General features: G+C 60.0%; 1 protein-coding gene across 1 annotated transcript in view; it reads left to right on the top strand.

The window, feature by feature from the left end:
- Cntn5 (contactin 5) overlaps nt 1–14,367 on the top strand; it is a 281,993-nt gene that overhangs the window by 236,266 nt on the left and 31,360 nt on the right. The window contains exon 15 of the mRNA XM_042682983.1: nt 9,556–9,714. Coding sequence (XP_042538917.1) covers nt 9,556–9,714 — 159 coding nt within the window. The remainder of the gene's footprint in view (nt 1–9,555; nt 9,715–14,367) is intronic.

Raw genomic sequence — 14,367 nt, 5'->3', positions numbered from 1 at the left:
GGCCTGATCTGAACTTGACTCCGTGTGGGTAAAATCCCTGTCATCCCGATCTTTTGACTCGACTGACCCAGCACCACATGAGAAGAACCATCCAAGCCGGGCGCCGGTGGCTCACGCCTGTCATCCCAGCTACTCAGGAGATCTGAGGATCACAGTGCAAAGCCAGCCTGGGCAGGAAAGTCCATGGGACTCTTATTTCCAGTTAACCAACAGAAAACTGGAAGTGGCGCTGTGGCTCAAGTGGTAGAGCGCTTGCTTTGAGCTGAAGAGCTGAGGAACCGCGCCCAGACCCAGAGTTCAAGCCCCACGACCGACAGGAAAAAGAAAAAGAAAAACGATCCAGGACTGCATTTGGTGTCTGCGGTGCTGCCAGAGGCCCTGGCGGGAGGAGGCGCTGCCCCTTTTCTACACATTCTTCTCGTGTATTTATGACAGGGACGCAGTAGCACCTGATTTGTGATGGGCTTCACACCTCCCGCGGTAGCTAGCAACTTTCCTGCAGATGGTCCCTACTATTGCATTCCTTAGGGGGAATTCCCATCCCTCCTCCTTTATGGGAGATCACGTGTGGTGTGCGTGGCAGCCATGCGGTCTCTGGGTGTCCCTCGGCCACCCTGGCTCACCGTCCACTCACCGAAACATCTGTCAGGTCCCGTTTTGTTCTCCAGCTTCAGTGACCATCGGGTGATACGTCGGGGAGGAGGCTGAGAGCATCTTGACCGTCTCCCCATCCTCAAGGACGCCTTCCACGTCACTTACGCAACGTCGCCAAGAAGATGTGGCACTTAGCACCTGCACTCTGCGGTGGTCGGAGCTCTCGGTGCTGTGAGCCCTGCCCTGGCCTCCTGACCATCTCTGCACACTAGCACCACCTCACAGGAAGTGGACACCGGGACTTCCTGCACACTCACAGCACTCAGGATAGCTAAGTGTGTGCATTCTGCACTTGCTTTATGTAGAACAGTGCCACAGCTTCCGCTCAGTGACAGCGGAAGGAATGCAGAGACAGAGGAGCAAGCCCTCCTTAATACAACCAAGAACACTCCAAGATTCAAAAGTAATTGTACATAAGATAGGCGGAAACATGCACATTGCTCTAGAATTATGTCTCCAATCTGGAAACATTCTAGGCCAAAAGTGAAAACTCTGGAAGAGGAGACTTCTGCAAATCACCGAGTTAATCATCTGCGGCGAAGCACCAGCATCTTGCTCGTCAGCAATCCAATGTGGTTAAGTGTTCATTAATCACAGAAAACGGTGGCATAAAGCAAGTCTATTTTGATTACCTGTTTTGTGTGGAAGGTTGTTGGTTTGTGTAATTATTTCTCTCACAACAACTCAGGGAGTAACAATTTTTTTTTTGGGTCCGGTCGTGGGGTCTGAACTCTGGGCCTGGGCGCTGTCCCTCAGCTCTTCAGCTCAAGGCTAGCACTCTACCACTTGAGCTACAGTGCCACTTCCAGCTTTTTTCTTTTTTTTTTTTTTTTGGGTCCGGTCGTGGGGCCTGAACTCTGGGCCTAGGTGCTGTCCCTCAGCTCTTCAGCTAGCGCTGAAGGCTAGCGCTCTACCACTTGAGCCACAGCGCCACTTCTGGCTTTTTTCTTTTTGCTTATGTGGTGCTGAGGAGTCGAACCCGAGGCCTCAGGCATGCAAGGCAAGCGCTCTACCACTGAGCCACCTTCCCAGCCCCAGGGAATAACAATTTTTACAAGTAAAATTCACCTAAAATGTCTCACTGCTCCCGTGGAGGCCTCTTATCACCGACCCTGATGTGAAAGCAAATCTAAGCTCGCAGATCTCATACACCCTAAGTCATCGTAACAAGCAGCCCCGACCACACCCCACCGAACAAGAGCCTGCATGGTGGACCCCGTCTGTAGTCCTCGCTCGCTAGGGAGTGTGGTACCGGCCGGCTGGGCTGCTCTGCCCAGTCTGCCTTCTCCATTTCCCGAATGATTTCACCGAGGCCGCCACCACCCAGTGACTGCCTTCCGCTGCTCCGAGATGAGATAGAACACGGCGTGGCCATAAACACCCATGATCCATGATCGGCGGCTGCGCGGCAAAGTCCCCAGCGCAGATGCCCATGGCCCTGTCAGGAAGGCAGCCGCCCACAGTCCACAGGAAGCAGATCCCCGCGCCCGCGCCCACGCCCGCGCCCGGAGCCTGCACCGAGCAGAGCCGTCCTCCCTAAGCCACAGGAAACTTGGCGTTTAGTGAGTCAAAACATGAAATTCGCCACCCCAAAGCCGTGGTTACCGGCTTTTGCTCACTTCCGTGATCACCACACATCCAGACCCTCGAGTAGAAATCCTAGAGAACATGTTGGTTTCCAGAGAAATCGTGAGAAAATCTAAACGACCATTGCAAATGTATACTTCAGACAAACATATGTATTCATTAGCTCAGCGTTTTGTCTGTAACGTTGTTATGGCGGGCGGGTGTGCTTGTCTTCAAAATGACACCACGGGAAGGTGGAGCCAGACATAACGGCAAAAATGTCAGTGGAAATAATGAGTCCAGATGGACGCCGTGGTACGTTTGAGAAAATCAGTCCCCGGATCCGAATGACTGGCGGCGAGCAGTGGGCAGAGCAGGTGCGGGACGCAGCGTGGCACGCTTCCTCGTCTCTGCAGCACCGCGTCCCGCATGGCGACCGGACGCGCGCTGGATCCAGCTCTGCGGCAGCGTGCAAGCTTGCGCTCGGTCTCGCATCAGGAGCTGTCCCCCGGGACTTCCTGACTCATCTGTTCTCAGAATTTATGGCTTCATAGGTGAGTTTCAGGTGGCCTCTGGGTTGCTTAACGTTTTAAATCGAAACCTTTGCGTCCCCTGACGGTGTGCGCAGTCGAGCCTCAACCATCTGCACTGCGTTTCAGAGCGAGCGCCCCGGCCGACGGACACAGGGCGTTGCTGCAGGAATGAAGTCTGTGCGTTCAGATGCTCACCTTGCCTCCCGCCTGCAGTCGGTTGTAGTTGACCAGGAAATGTTGGTATCTGAAAAAAGAGTACAAAAATAAAAATTGAAACAGACGTGTTCAGCATAATGCTCTGGAGAGTCTCGAACTGGCCATTGGAAGCTTCCGGCACTCCTAACAAGGAAACAGTGACGGAGAAAGGGGAGATGTTGGTGAACGGTGCGGCTGGCAGGGCTCCAGGAGTCCCTGGATGTTAGACACTCGCCTTCCCTTTTCTCCTTCTTTCTTTTATTTGTGCCAGGCTTAGGGCTTGAACTCAGGACCTAGGCACGGTCACTGAGCTTTTTTGCTCAAGGGTAGCACCTTACCATGGCTAGAGTCACAGTTCCACTTCCGAATTGGTTTGAGTAGTTTATTGGAGATAAGAGTCTCTTGGGCTTTCCCCCCTGGCACCCCTCCCCCCGTCCTCCCCCCTCCCCCTCCCCCCAGCCCTCCCTTTCATAGCTGTCAAGTGTGGCATTTTAGTTTCACCCTTACACGTAATTTCTCCAACTCTTTTCCCACCTCTTTCAAGATTTTTTTTCAAATGACTATAGCAATGAGAAGCATGCGGAGTGTTGCAACCTGGTTTGTAAAGTGAACTTCTTTTCATATTGCTTCAGAATTCTTTCTTTGATCTCCATGCCTTGCTGCAATCTCTGGTCATAGGCCTACGTTGATTGTGATACTGTATCTCCGAGTCTATCTAGAAATGGTCGTTGCATTGTCTTATAGGCAAACTTTTAAATCTCTTTCACAATTCCATTGCATTTCGTTGTAATTGCCTGATTGTTTCTAGTGGACCAGCTGTTGTGTCCATTTTCCCAACTGATTTCTCATTTCTCAGATTGGCTATCAAAACTATGTGCACTAATTAGATACTCTTAGAGATAATGCTTTCAGGTTGTTTATGCTAATATAACTTAGCAAGGATACGGAATTATTCCCATTTTTGTCCCTTGCGAGTCTGGAGAGTCTCCGCTGGCCTCCGCGGCCAGTAGGCTCCAGTCACAAGTCAGATAAAGCCCAAGCCCAGACTCCCTGGGTTCTGGGGACAGTCAGTGCAGGCTTTCAGCTGGCCATCACATGGCTCCTCCCCTTTGTGAGCTCCACTCCGTCCTCACTACCTGAACCTCCCCTTAAGGCCACAGCCCAGGAAAAACAGAGGCTGAGTGAGCTGTGGCTCGTCCACACAGGAGGCGAGTACACCCCACGGCCCAGACGCCGGCCGCGTCCCTGTACACCAGCGAGGGTCGGGGCCTTGGCCCTGAGCCAGCGCCCATCAGCCTAACGCCGCCGCAGGACAACAGGCTGCTGCAGATGCCTGTGTGCAGCTGACAAAGAGCACGCTCCTCCCTGCACCACACCGCCCATCGCGCTCCTGCCTAATGCTGAGCAGTCATGCGGGCCGGGGACACGCGGGACAGACGCCCCTCACACGGGACAGACGCCCCTCGCACGGGACAGACGCCCCTCGCACGGGACAGACGCCCCTCGCACGGGACAGACGCCCCTCGCGTCCTCCAGTCCACACGGGACAGACGCCCCTCGCACGGGACAGACGCCCCTCGCACGGGACAGACGCCCCTCGCACGGGACAGACGCCCCTCGCACGGGACAGACGCCCCTCACACGGGACAGACGCCCCTCGCGTCCTCCAGTCCACGCGGGCGGGGGACACACAGGACAGACGCCCCTCACACGGGACAGACGCCCCTCGCGTCCTCCAGTCCACGCGGGCGGGGGACACACAGGACAGACGCCCCTCACACGGGACAGACGCCCCTCGCGTCCTCCAGTCCACGCGGGCGGGGGACACACAGGACAGACGCCCCTCGCACGGGACAGACGCCCCTCACACGGGACAGATGCCCCTCACATGCCCCAGTCCACGCGGGACACACGGGACAGACGCCCCTCGCACGGGACAGATGCCCCTCACATGGGACAGACGCCCCTCACACGGGACAGACGCCCCTCGCGTCCTCCAGTCCACGCGGGCGGGGGACACACAGGACAGACGCCCCTCACACGGGACAGACGCCCCTCGCACGGGACAGACGCCCCTCGCACGGGACAGACGCCCCTCACACGGGACAGACGCCCCTCGCACGGGACAGACGCCCCTCGCACGGGACAGACGCCCCTCACACGGGACAGCGCCCCTCGCACGGGACAGCGCCCTTCGCATGCCCCAGTCCACACGGGACAGACGCCCCTCACACGGGACAGACGCCCCTTGCGTGTTCCAGTCCACGCGGGACGGGAACACACAGGACAGACGCCCCTCACGTGCCCCAGTCCACGCGGGACAGACGCCCCTTGCGTGCCCCAGTCCACGTGGGACACACGGGACCGACGCCCCTCACGTGCTCCAGCCTAATGCATTGAGCGTTAGAAGCATGGAGCGGTCCACAGAGCACTGGGGACACGTGGACGCAGGCGCACGCCGGGTTGAATTGAGGGAGGCCCGCACCACGCCTTGGGAGAATTGCCTGAACGTTCCTAGACGCAGTTTTGTTTGTGGATGGGAACAGGTGATGGAGTGGTCTCCCATGACGCTGGGCGCGATGCCCACTTCCAGCCCAGCTACTGTTTTCAATGTGTGCAGTGTGTGCAATCGGCCAGTGGTAGTAACTCTTCTTCACACTGGTCAGTTTGTGGAATCGGCCGGTGGTAGTAACTCTTCTTCACACTGGTCAGTGTGTGCAATCGGCCGGTGGTAGTAACTCTTCTTCACACAGGTCAGTGTGTGGAATCGGCCGGTGGTAGTAACTCTTCTTCACACTGGTCAGTGTGTGCAATCGGCCGGTGGTAGTAACTCTTCTTCACACTGGTCAGTGTGTGCAATCGGCCGGTGGTAGTAACTCTTCTTCACACTGGTCAGTGTGTGGAATCGGCCGGTGGTAGTAACTCTACTTCACACTGGTCAGTGTGTGCAATCGGCCAGTGGTAGTAACTCTTCTTCACACAGGTCAGTGTGTGGAATCGGCCGGTGGTAGTAACTCTTCTTCACACAGGTCAGTGTGTGGAATCGGCCGGTGGTAGTAACTCTTCTTCACACTGGTCAGTGTGTGGAATCGGCCCGGCCGGTGGTAGTAACTCTTCTTCACACTGGTCAGTGTGTGGAATCGGCCGGTGGTAGTAACTCTTCTTCACACTGGTCAGTGTGTGGAATCGGCCAGTGGTAGTAACTCTTCTTCACACTGGTCAGTGTGTGCAATCGGCCGGTGGTAGTAACTCTTCTTCACAATGGTGTGGTGGTGGTTGAGGTGAGGGGCAGAAGTGGAGCTGCCAGGCGAGGAGCTGCAGCGTCACACAGCGGCCCTGACGGCACACAGCGTCCCTCGGGAGCTTGCGCAGAGCCAGCATCACACACCAGCAGGACACGGCCCACCCCTGCCTTGCTCCCATCAGCCCCTCCCTTCAACACAGGGAAATCGAGGCTTAACGAGGCTCAGAAACCTGCCCGACACCTCAAAGCTTTACACCAAAGTGTCAAGACTGGAGTGAAGCTCCTCTGATTCCTGTCCAACTCTCTTTGCTTTAGATCAATTTTTTTGAAGTCTAGCGTGCATAAAAATCGCCCAGGCCTCTTGTATAAAATGCAGATGCTGCAGCGCTAATCATAGAAATTGAAACTCCGCAGCTCTTGGATAGAGATCACGAAATCTACGTGCTTTTCACAGACATGCCAGGAGTTGTTATTGCTCATCTGAGTTTGAAAAGCACTAATAGCTTCTTCTTTTTGTTTAGAAGTGCATCTCAGACAGGTGGATGTGTAATTAGTGGCATTTAACAAGCATGAGAAGGCTACATGATGCATATCCTGTTTATAAGTGTGTATGTTTGTGGTCCTCTTTCAGAACACTGTTTCAGAATAGGATTTTGTAAAAGCATATTGCTTTATTCATATATAAGTTTAAAATATGTACAAATATTAAGGCAACAGCTATACTGATCCTTTAAGCTACCAAAAGATAATTCCATTGTTTATTACAAATGCATATTGTGCACTAGGTACCCGGAATACAACAGTGGGAAATTTACAAGTGTAAATTTCAGCTAAATATTGAGGAAGAAGGCCATTGATAAAATGGTCATGAAATTAAAAAAAACAAACTTCAATTGGCATTTCAACTATGAAAAAAATACACAGGACAACACATACCTGAAACATAGGGACTTGAGCAACACACGCACGTCACCGAGGTTGGTGAAGGAAGGGAAGCTGGGATGGGCACTAAATGTGAGGCCCACGGGCGTACGGAAGAGGGCGGGGAGGATGCAGTGCTGGGAACCCGGGCTGTACAGAGATGGCGGGGGGGGGGGGGGGGGGGGGCGGGGGGGGGGCGGCGGAGCTAAAGACACAGTCCGTGCTGAGCTCTGCCAAGTTAACTAAGAACAAAATTACTTTAAAAACTTAACTAGAACGACTCATCATCCCTGTCCTTGACTATCTCCATCAGGAGAGCCAGCCGTCCTCATGGAGGGGAGCTACTAGGAAAGGTTAGGGACTTGAGTTAGGTTTGCAAATAGTAAACAAATCTTCCCAGAAAGCGATTCAGGCTGTGTGGTGTCCAGGCCTAGGCTTCCTTTGGAGTCCACAGGTGCGGGACCTGGGAGAGGAGGGGGCTTCCCTCCTGGGAAGCCGAGGACCCAGCACCACACGGGGAGGGTCCCGGGCCTCCCCGCACCCCCCGAAGCCCCCCGCGAGGGCTCTGGACCCCGGAGGTCGGAACACAGCTGCGGCTCACCACTGGACCAAGCTCCCCTCCAGAGCGGCCAGGCCCTGCCCCTTCCAGGAGCCACGTTCTGAGTGCTGCATTCCTGTATGAAATGACCGAGGGAGCTGCGACCGAGGACCTGGCCGAGGCCCACGGGACCCACAGAGGCGCCAGGGCCCTGCCACGGCCACAGCACGGCCCACTCCAGGGGCTCCGGGGCCACGCTCAGCTCTGAGCTCGGTGGCCTCCACCCACGCATGCATGGTCCAGTCGCACGTGTGTCACTGTCATAGCGGCCAGACCCCGGCCCCGGCCCCCCGGCACCAGGTTGGGAACCCAGAGCCCCACACAGACTGTGCCACAACACCCCAACCACGCTGAGATCCCCCCAAACCTGGCTGGAGGCTGCGCCATACCCACAGCGTCCGGGACACACACACACATGCGCCCACAGACCACGACAGCACTTCACAAGGACTGTGTCCCTGGACTCTGAGCCAAAAGACAGCAAGACAGATGGACGGATGGAAAGATGATAGATGGAAAAATGATAGATGGGCAGATGATAGATGGACAGATGATAGATGGACAGATGATAGATGGACAGGTGGACAGATGGACAGATGCACAGATGGATAGGTGGACAGATGGATAGGTGGACAGATGGATAGATGGATAAGGGACAGAGAGCAGCCGCTACTAACAGATCTTAAAGACAGATACTAACACATCAGAGTAATTCGTCTCTAAACGTAGCATGCAGGTCACCTGCAGCCAGCGTCGGGATGTAATAAATAAAACCATTTTCCTTGTGTGCAGAGCAGAGAGGCCACCACTAACACTAAATCATCTCTACCGTTATTATAGCTGAAAATTATGGTTAGCTTCTCCTAAGAGGTAAACTATATGACCATGATTTAAGAAAATCGTCACACTAATTGTTCATGGGACACCTTTTGTATTTACAATAAATAGAAAAACGACTTGTCCGTAGGTTGAATGCTCGGTGCAGCGTTTTTGGAATCACATTCCGGCCTTCACAAGGGCTTCTCTCCAGAGGGAGGCTTGCCACGCAAGGGCCAATTCAGAAATTAATGGCATTTCTCATTCACCAGAAAACCATTCATGGAATTTGAATTACATATATTGTGGATCAGAAAAACACGTCATTAAGAAAGTCGTTGGTATTTTGCTGCAAAAATATAAATGTCCTTGCGGTTTCCAAGGCCATTAGCGCATTGTAGGAATAACCTCAACCGTCGTCATGCTTTTCTTGAAGTCAGTGTGAGCATACATCAGTCATCCTTATTCTAGTCCATTCTCCCATGGCCAAGACAGAAGAAACCTCCTGTAATTCCCTCCCTCCCAGTCTCTGGCAAAACACAGTCAATGCAGCCGCGGTCTCTTGGCTGTCTCTCGCCTGGCTTTGGCATGGTTCTTCTGTGTCTGTCGACCCGGCGTGCCCTGCATGCCCTGCGGGGCCGCGGCTCCGGGGCCGGTGCCCGGAGGCTGTGCGCCAGGCTTTCTGGACACAGCGCTGGTGTGAGCATGGCCAGGTTTACTGCCCACCGTGGCCTCTCCAAGCTGAGATTCATTTCAGTGGCCACAGTTGACACCAACATGCAGACCCTGTGGCTTTGTTTTGCCTTTCCCTGGGTAATGCGTTGTGTCTGGATGCAAAGTTAGAAAACTATCCAATCAATACTAAAGGCCCCACCCGGCGGCCCCCTGGGCCGGCCCCCCTGCGGTCAGCCTCCTGTGCCGCACACGCGTGCTCTGGCCCACCGCGGCCCCTGGTGAGACCCCACGGGAAGGACAGACGGCGGTCTCGGGGACTCGTGCTGAGCTGCGCCCCTCGCCTCTTCCCGCAGGTCCCCCAGGTCCCCCCGGGGTGGTCATCGTGGAGGAGATCACGGAAAGCACAGCCACGCTGTCCTGGAGCCCGGCCACCGACAACCACAGCCCGGTGTCCTCCTACAACCTGCAGGCACGCAGCCCCTTCTCCCTGGGCTGGCAAACCGTGAGCACAGGTGAGGGCCGAGGCGCGGGGCGCACGCCACCCACACGGGGCGCACATCCCCGCTCCTCAACATCTCCTCTGGGCCTCAGAAACCCGCCCACCCCGGGCTGCCCACGCATGCTGTCCTTCCGGGGGTCCAGCTGCGGGCCTCCCTCCCTCCCGGTTTCCAGGAGAGACCCTGCCTTGTGTGGCTGTGAGCTGCGTTAGGCCCACACAGGAGCAGACCCCCTGGGCCAAGCCATGCGGCCCTCCCCAGCGCCGGAGCACAGCAACCCAGCGCCTGAGCCCAGCAACCCCAGCGCCCGGGCCCAGCAACCCCAGTGCCCGGGCCCAGCAACCCAGTGCCCGGGCCCAGCAACCCCAGTGCCCGGGCCCAGCAACCCAGTGCCCGGGCCCAGCAACCCCAGTGCCCGGGCCCAGCAACCCAGTGCCCGGGCCCAGCAACCCCAGCGCCTGGGCCCAGCAACCCCAGCACCCCAGCACAGCAACCCCAGCGCCCGGGCCCAGCAACCCCAGCACCCCAGCATAGCAAACCCAGCGCCCGGGCCCAGCAACCCCAGCACCCCAGCACAGCAACCCCAGCGCCTGAGCCCAAAAACCCCAGCACCCCAGCACAGCAACCCCAGCACACGGGCCCAGCAACCCCAGCACCTCAGCACAGCAACCCCAGCGCCTGGGCCCAGCAACCCCAGCGCCCCAGCACAGCAACCCCAGCGCCTGGGCCCAGCAACCCCAGCACCCCAGCACAGCAACCCCAGCGCCCCAGCACAGCAACCCCAGCGCCCCAGCGCAGCAACCCCAGCACCCCAGCAGAGCAACCCCAGCACCCCAGCACAGCAACCCCAGCGCCCCAGCACAGCAACCCCAGCGCCCCAGCGCAGCAACCCCAGCACCCCAGCACAGCAACCCCAGCGCCCCAGCAGAGCAACCCCAGCGCCCCGGCACAGCAACCCCAGCACCCCAGCACAGCAACCCCAGCGCCCCGGCACAGCAACCCCAGCGCCTGAGCCCAAAAACCCCAGCACCCCAGCACAGCAACCCCAGCACCCCAGCACAGCAACCCCAGCGCCCCAGCAGAGCAACCCCAGCACCCCAGCACAGCAACCCCAGCGCCTGGGCCCAGCAACCCCAGCACCCCAGCCCAGCAACCCCAGCACCCCAGCACAGCAACCCCAGCACCCCAGCACAGCAACCCCAGCACCCCAGCACAGCAACCCCAGCGCCCCGGCACAGCAAGCCCAGCGCCCCAGCACAGCAAGCCCAGCGCCCCGGCACAGCAACCCCAGCACCCCAGCACAGCAACCCCAGCACCCCAGCACAGCAACCCCAGCGCCCCGGCACAGCAACCCCAGCGCCCCAGCAGAGCAACCCCAGCACCCCAGCACAGCAACCCCAGCGCCCCAGCACAGCAACCCCAGCGCCCCAGCACAGCAACTCCAGCACCTGGGCCCAGCAACCCCAGCGCCCCAGCACAGCAGCCCCAGCGCCTGGGCCCAGCAACCCCAGCACCCCAGCCCAGCAACCCCAGCGCCCCAGCACAGCAACCCCAGCACCCCAGCACAGCAACCCCAGCACCCCAGCACAGCAACCCCAGCACAGCAACCCCAGCGCCCGGGCCCAGCAACCCCAGCGCCCCAGCAGAGCAACCCCAGCGCCCGGGCCCAGCAACCCCAGCGCCCCAGCGCAGCAACCCCAGCACCCCAGCACAGCAACCCCAGCACCCCAGCACAGCAACCCCAGCACCCCAGCACAGCAACCCCAGCACCCCAGCACAGCAACCCCAGCGCAGCAACCCCAGCACCCCAGCACAGCAACCCCAGCGCCCGGGCCCAGCAACCCCAGCGCCCCGGCACAGCAACCCCAGCACCCCAGCAGAGCAACCCCAGCGCCCCGGCACAGCAACCCCAGCGCCCCGGCACAGCAACCCCAGCGCCCCGGCACAGCAACCCCAGCGCCCGGGCCCAGCAACCCCAGCGCCCCAACACAGCAACCCCAGCGCCGCAGCCACTGTGCAGGGGCAGGCAGTGCTGGCCACCACACCCTTGTCCACGCAGGGCTCCCGCGGACTCCAGGCTGATCCGCAATGTCCCTGGCAATGGGCGCAGCACAGCACCCCCAGACGGCTGAGGCGGTCCCCCTGTGTGCCCCCTGCCCTGCAGCACCCCCAGATGGCTGAGGCAGGCTCCCTGCGTGCCCCCTGCCCCGCAGCACCCCCGGACGGCTGAGGCGGGCCCCCTGTGTGCCCCCTGCCCTGCAGCACCCCGATGGCTGGGGTGGGCCCCCTGTGTGCCCCCTGCCCTGCAGCACCCCCAGATGGCTGGGGTGGGCCCCCTGTGTGCCCCCTGCCCCGCAGCACCCCTGGACGGCTGGGGCGGGCCCCCTGTGTGCCCCCTGTCCCACAGCGTCCCCAGACAGCTGAGGCAGGCTCCCTGTGTGCCCCCTGCCCCGCAGTGTCCCCCAGACGGCTGAGGCGGGTCCCCTGTGTGCCCCCTGCCCCGCAGCACCCCCAGATGGCTGGGGTGGGCCCCCTGCGTGCCCCCCCGATGGCTGGAGCAGGCCCCCTGTGTGCCCCTCGGATGGCCGAGGCAGGCTCCCTGCGTGCCCCCTGCCCCGAAGTGTCCCCCGGACGGCTGGGATGGGCTCCCTGTGTGCCCCCTGCCCCGCAGTGTCCCCCCGGACGGCTGGGACGGGCTCCCTGTGTGCCCCCTACCCCGCAGCGTCCCCCGGACGGCTGGGACGGGCTCCCTGTGTGCCCCCTGCCCCGCAGCACCCCCGGACGGCTGGGACGGGCTCCCTGTGTGCCCCCTGCCCCGCAGCGTCCCCCGGACGGCTGGGACGGGCTCCCTGTGTGCCCCCTGCCCCGCAGCGTCCCCCGGACGGCTGGGACGGGCTCCCTGTGTGCCCCCTGCCCCGCAGTGTCCCCCGGACGGCTGGGACGGGCCCCCTGTGTGACCCTGGACGGCCGAGGCGGGCCCCCCGTGTGCCCCCTGCCCCGCGGGGCCCCGCAGCTCTGGTGAATGACGTCTGGTGCATTCTCTCAGCGTCTGGTTTGAAGTGCTCTTCCTGCACCAAGCATGTCACCCTCGTCCTTTGCTTTTTGTCATAAAGGGCAGCAGGGCTGCTCTCCAGACGAGGCGCCGGCTGCCGGGGTGTGGCTCACCCTTCCCAAGGCCCCACACTCAGGCTGACCAGGACTGACTGGGACTGACCAGGGCCAGCCAGGACTGACCGGCACCAACCAGGGCCGGCCAGGACTGACCAGGGCCAGCCAGGACTGACCAGGGATGACCGTGACTGACCGGGACTGACCAGGGCCAGCCAGGACTGACCAGGACATCTGAGGAGTGCGCAAAACTCAGAAGTGGATCCTCAGAGGCTCAGGCTGCACTGGCCAGCAGTTTAGGCTTTGGTTGTATTTTAAAATTGAAGTAAAATATAAAACTCAATAACATATTAGCATTCAGCCGTAAAACTCAGTCCGCTTTGTGGCCATGTTGGGGTCCACTGGGTCTTGAGCAGAAGTCTGGTGTGGACGGAGACGTCTACGCGCGGCCTGTGTGCCGGCTCTCCCCGCTGCGTGGAGGGCATTCCAGCGTTCTAGTCGGCACAGGCCTTGCTTCGTGTATGGAGTCGCGGCCTTGGCTCGTTCCTGTGTCATCTCACAATTGTACTGCAGAAACCGGGGACCCCGTGGGCACGGCAGGTACAGACAGGGGCGATAGAAACACCTGAGCAGGTCCACTGAGGAGCTCACGGCCCCCACGGCTCCAACCCCAACCCCTGCCACACGGAGCGCCAACCCCAACCCCAGTCCCTGCCACACGGAGCGCCACCCCCAACCCCTGCCACACAGAGAGCCAACCCCAACCCCTGCCACACGGAGAGCCAACCCCAACCCCTGCCACACGGAGCGCCAACCCCAACCCCTGCCACACAGAGAGCCAACCCCAACCCCTGCCACACAGAGAGCCAGAGCGCCAACCCCAACCCCTGCCACACGGAGCGCCAACCCCAACCCCAGTCCCTGCCACACGGAGCGCCACCCCCAACCCCTGCCACACGGAGAGCCAACCCCAACCCCTGCCACACGGAGAGCCAACCCCAACCCCTGCCACACGGAGCGCCAACCCCAACCCCTGCCACACGGAGAGCCAACCCCAACCCCTGCCACACAGAGAGCCAACCCCAACCCCTGCCACACGGAGAGCCAGAGAGCCAACCCCAACCCCTGCCACACGGAGCGCCACCCCCAACCCCTGCCACACGGAGAGCCAACCCCAACCCCTGCCACACAGAGAGCCAACCCCAACCCCTGCCACACGGAGCGCCACCCCCAACCCCTGCCACACGGAGAGCCACCCCCAACCCCTGCCACACGGAGAGCCACCCCCAACCCCTGCCACACGGAGAGCCACCCCCAACCCCTGCCACACGGAGAGCCAGAGCGCCAACCCCAACCCCTGCCACACAGAGAGCCAGAGCGCCACCCCCAACCCCTGCCACACGGAGCGCAGCCGGGAACGGCCTCCGTGTCCTACCTGGTGCTGCGGGCTCAGCTGACCGCTGCCCCCTCCGCTCCGCCCCCGCACCATCAGAGCGTCCCCTGAGACACCAGCCACCGAGCCCCCGGGGGTCCCAGGGCTCCAGCGTCCTCACACCCGCC

Source organism: Dipodomys spectabilis, unplaced genomic scaffold (genome assembly GCF_019054845.1).
Source record: "Dipodomys spectabilis isolate Male_0828 unplaced genomic scaffold, ASM1905484v1 ptg000076l, whole genome shotgun sequence".
Lineage (NCBI taxonomy): Eukaryota > Metazoa > Chordata > Mammalia > Rodentia > Heteromyidae > Dipodomys > Dipodomys spectabilis.
Note: the sequence above shows the minus strand (reverse complement) of the source record. Positions and strands in the feature narration are given on the sequence as shown.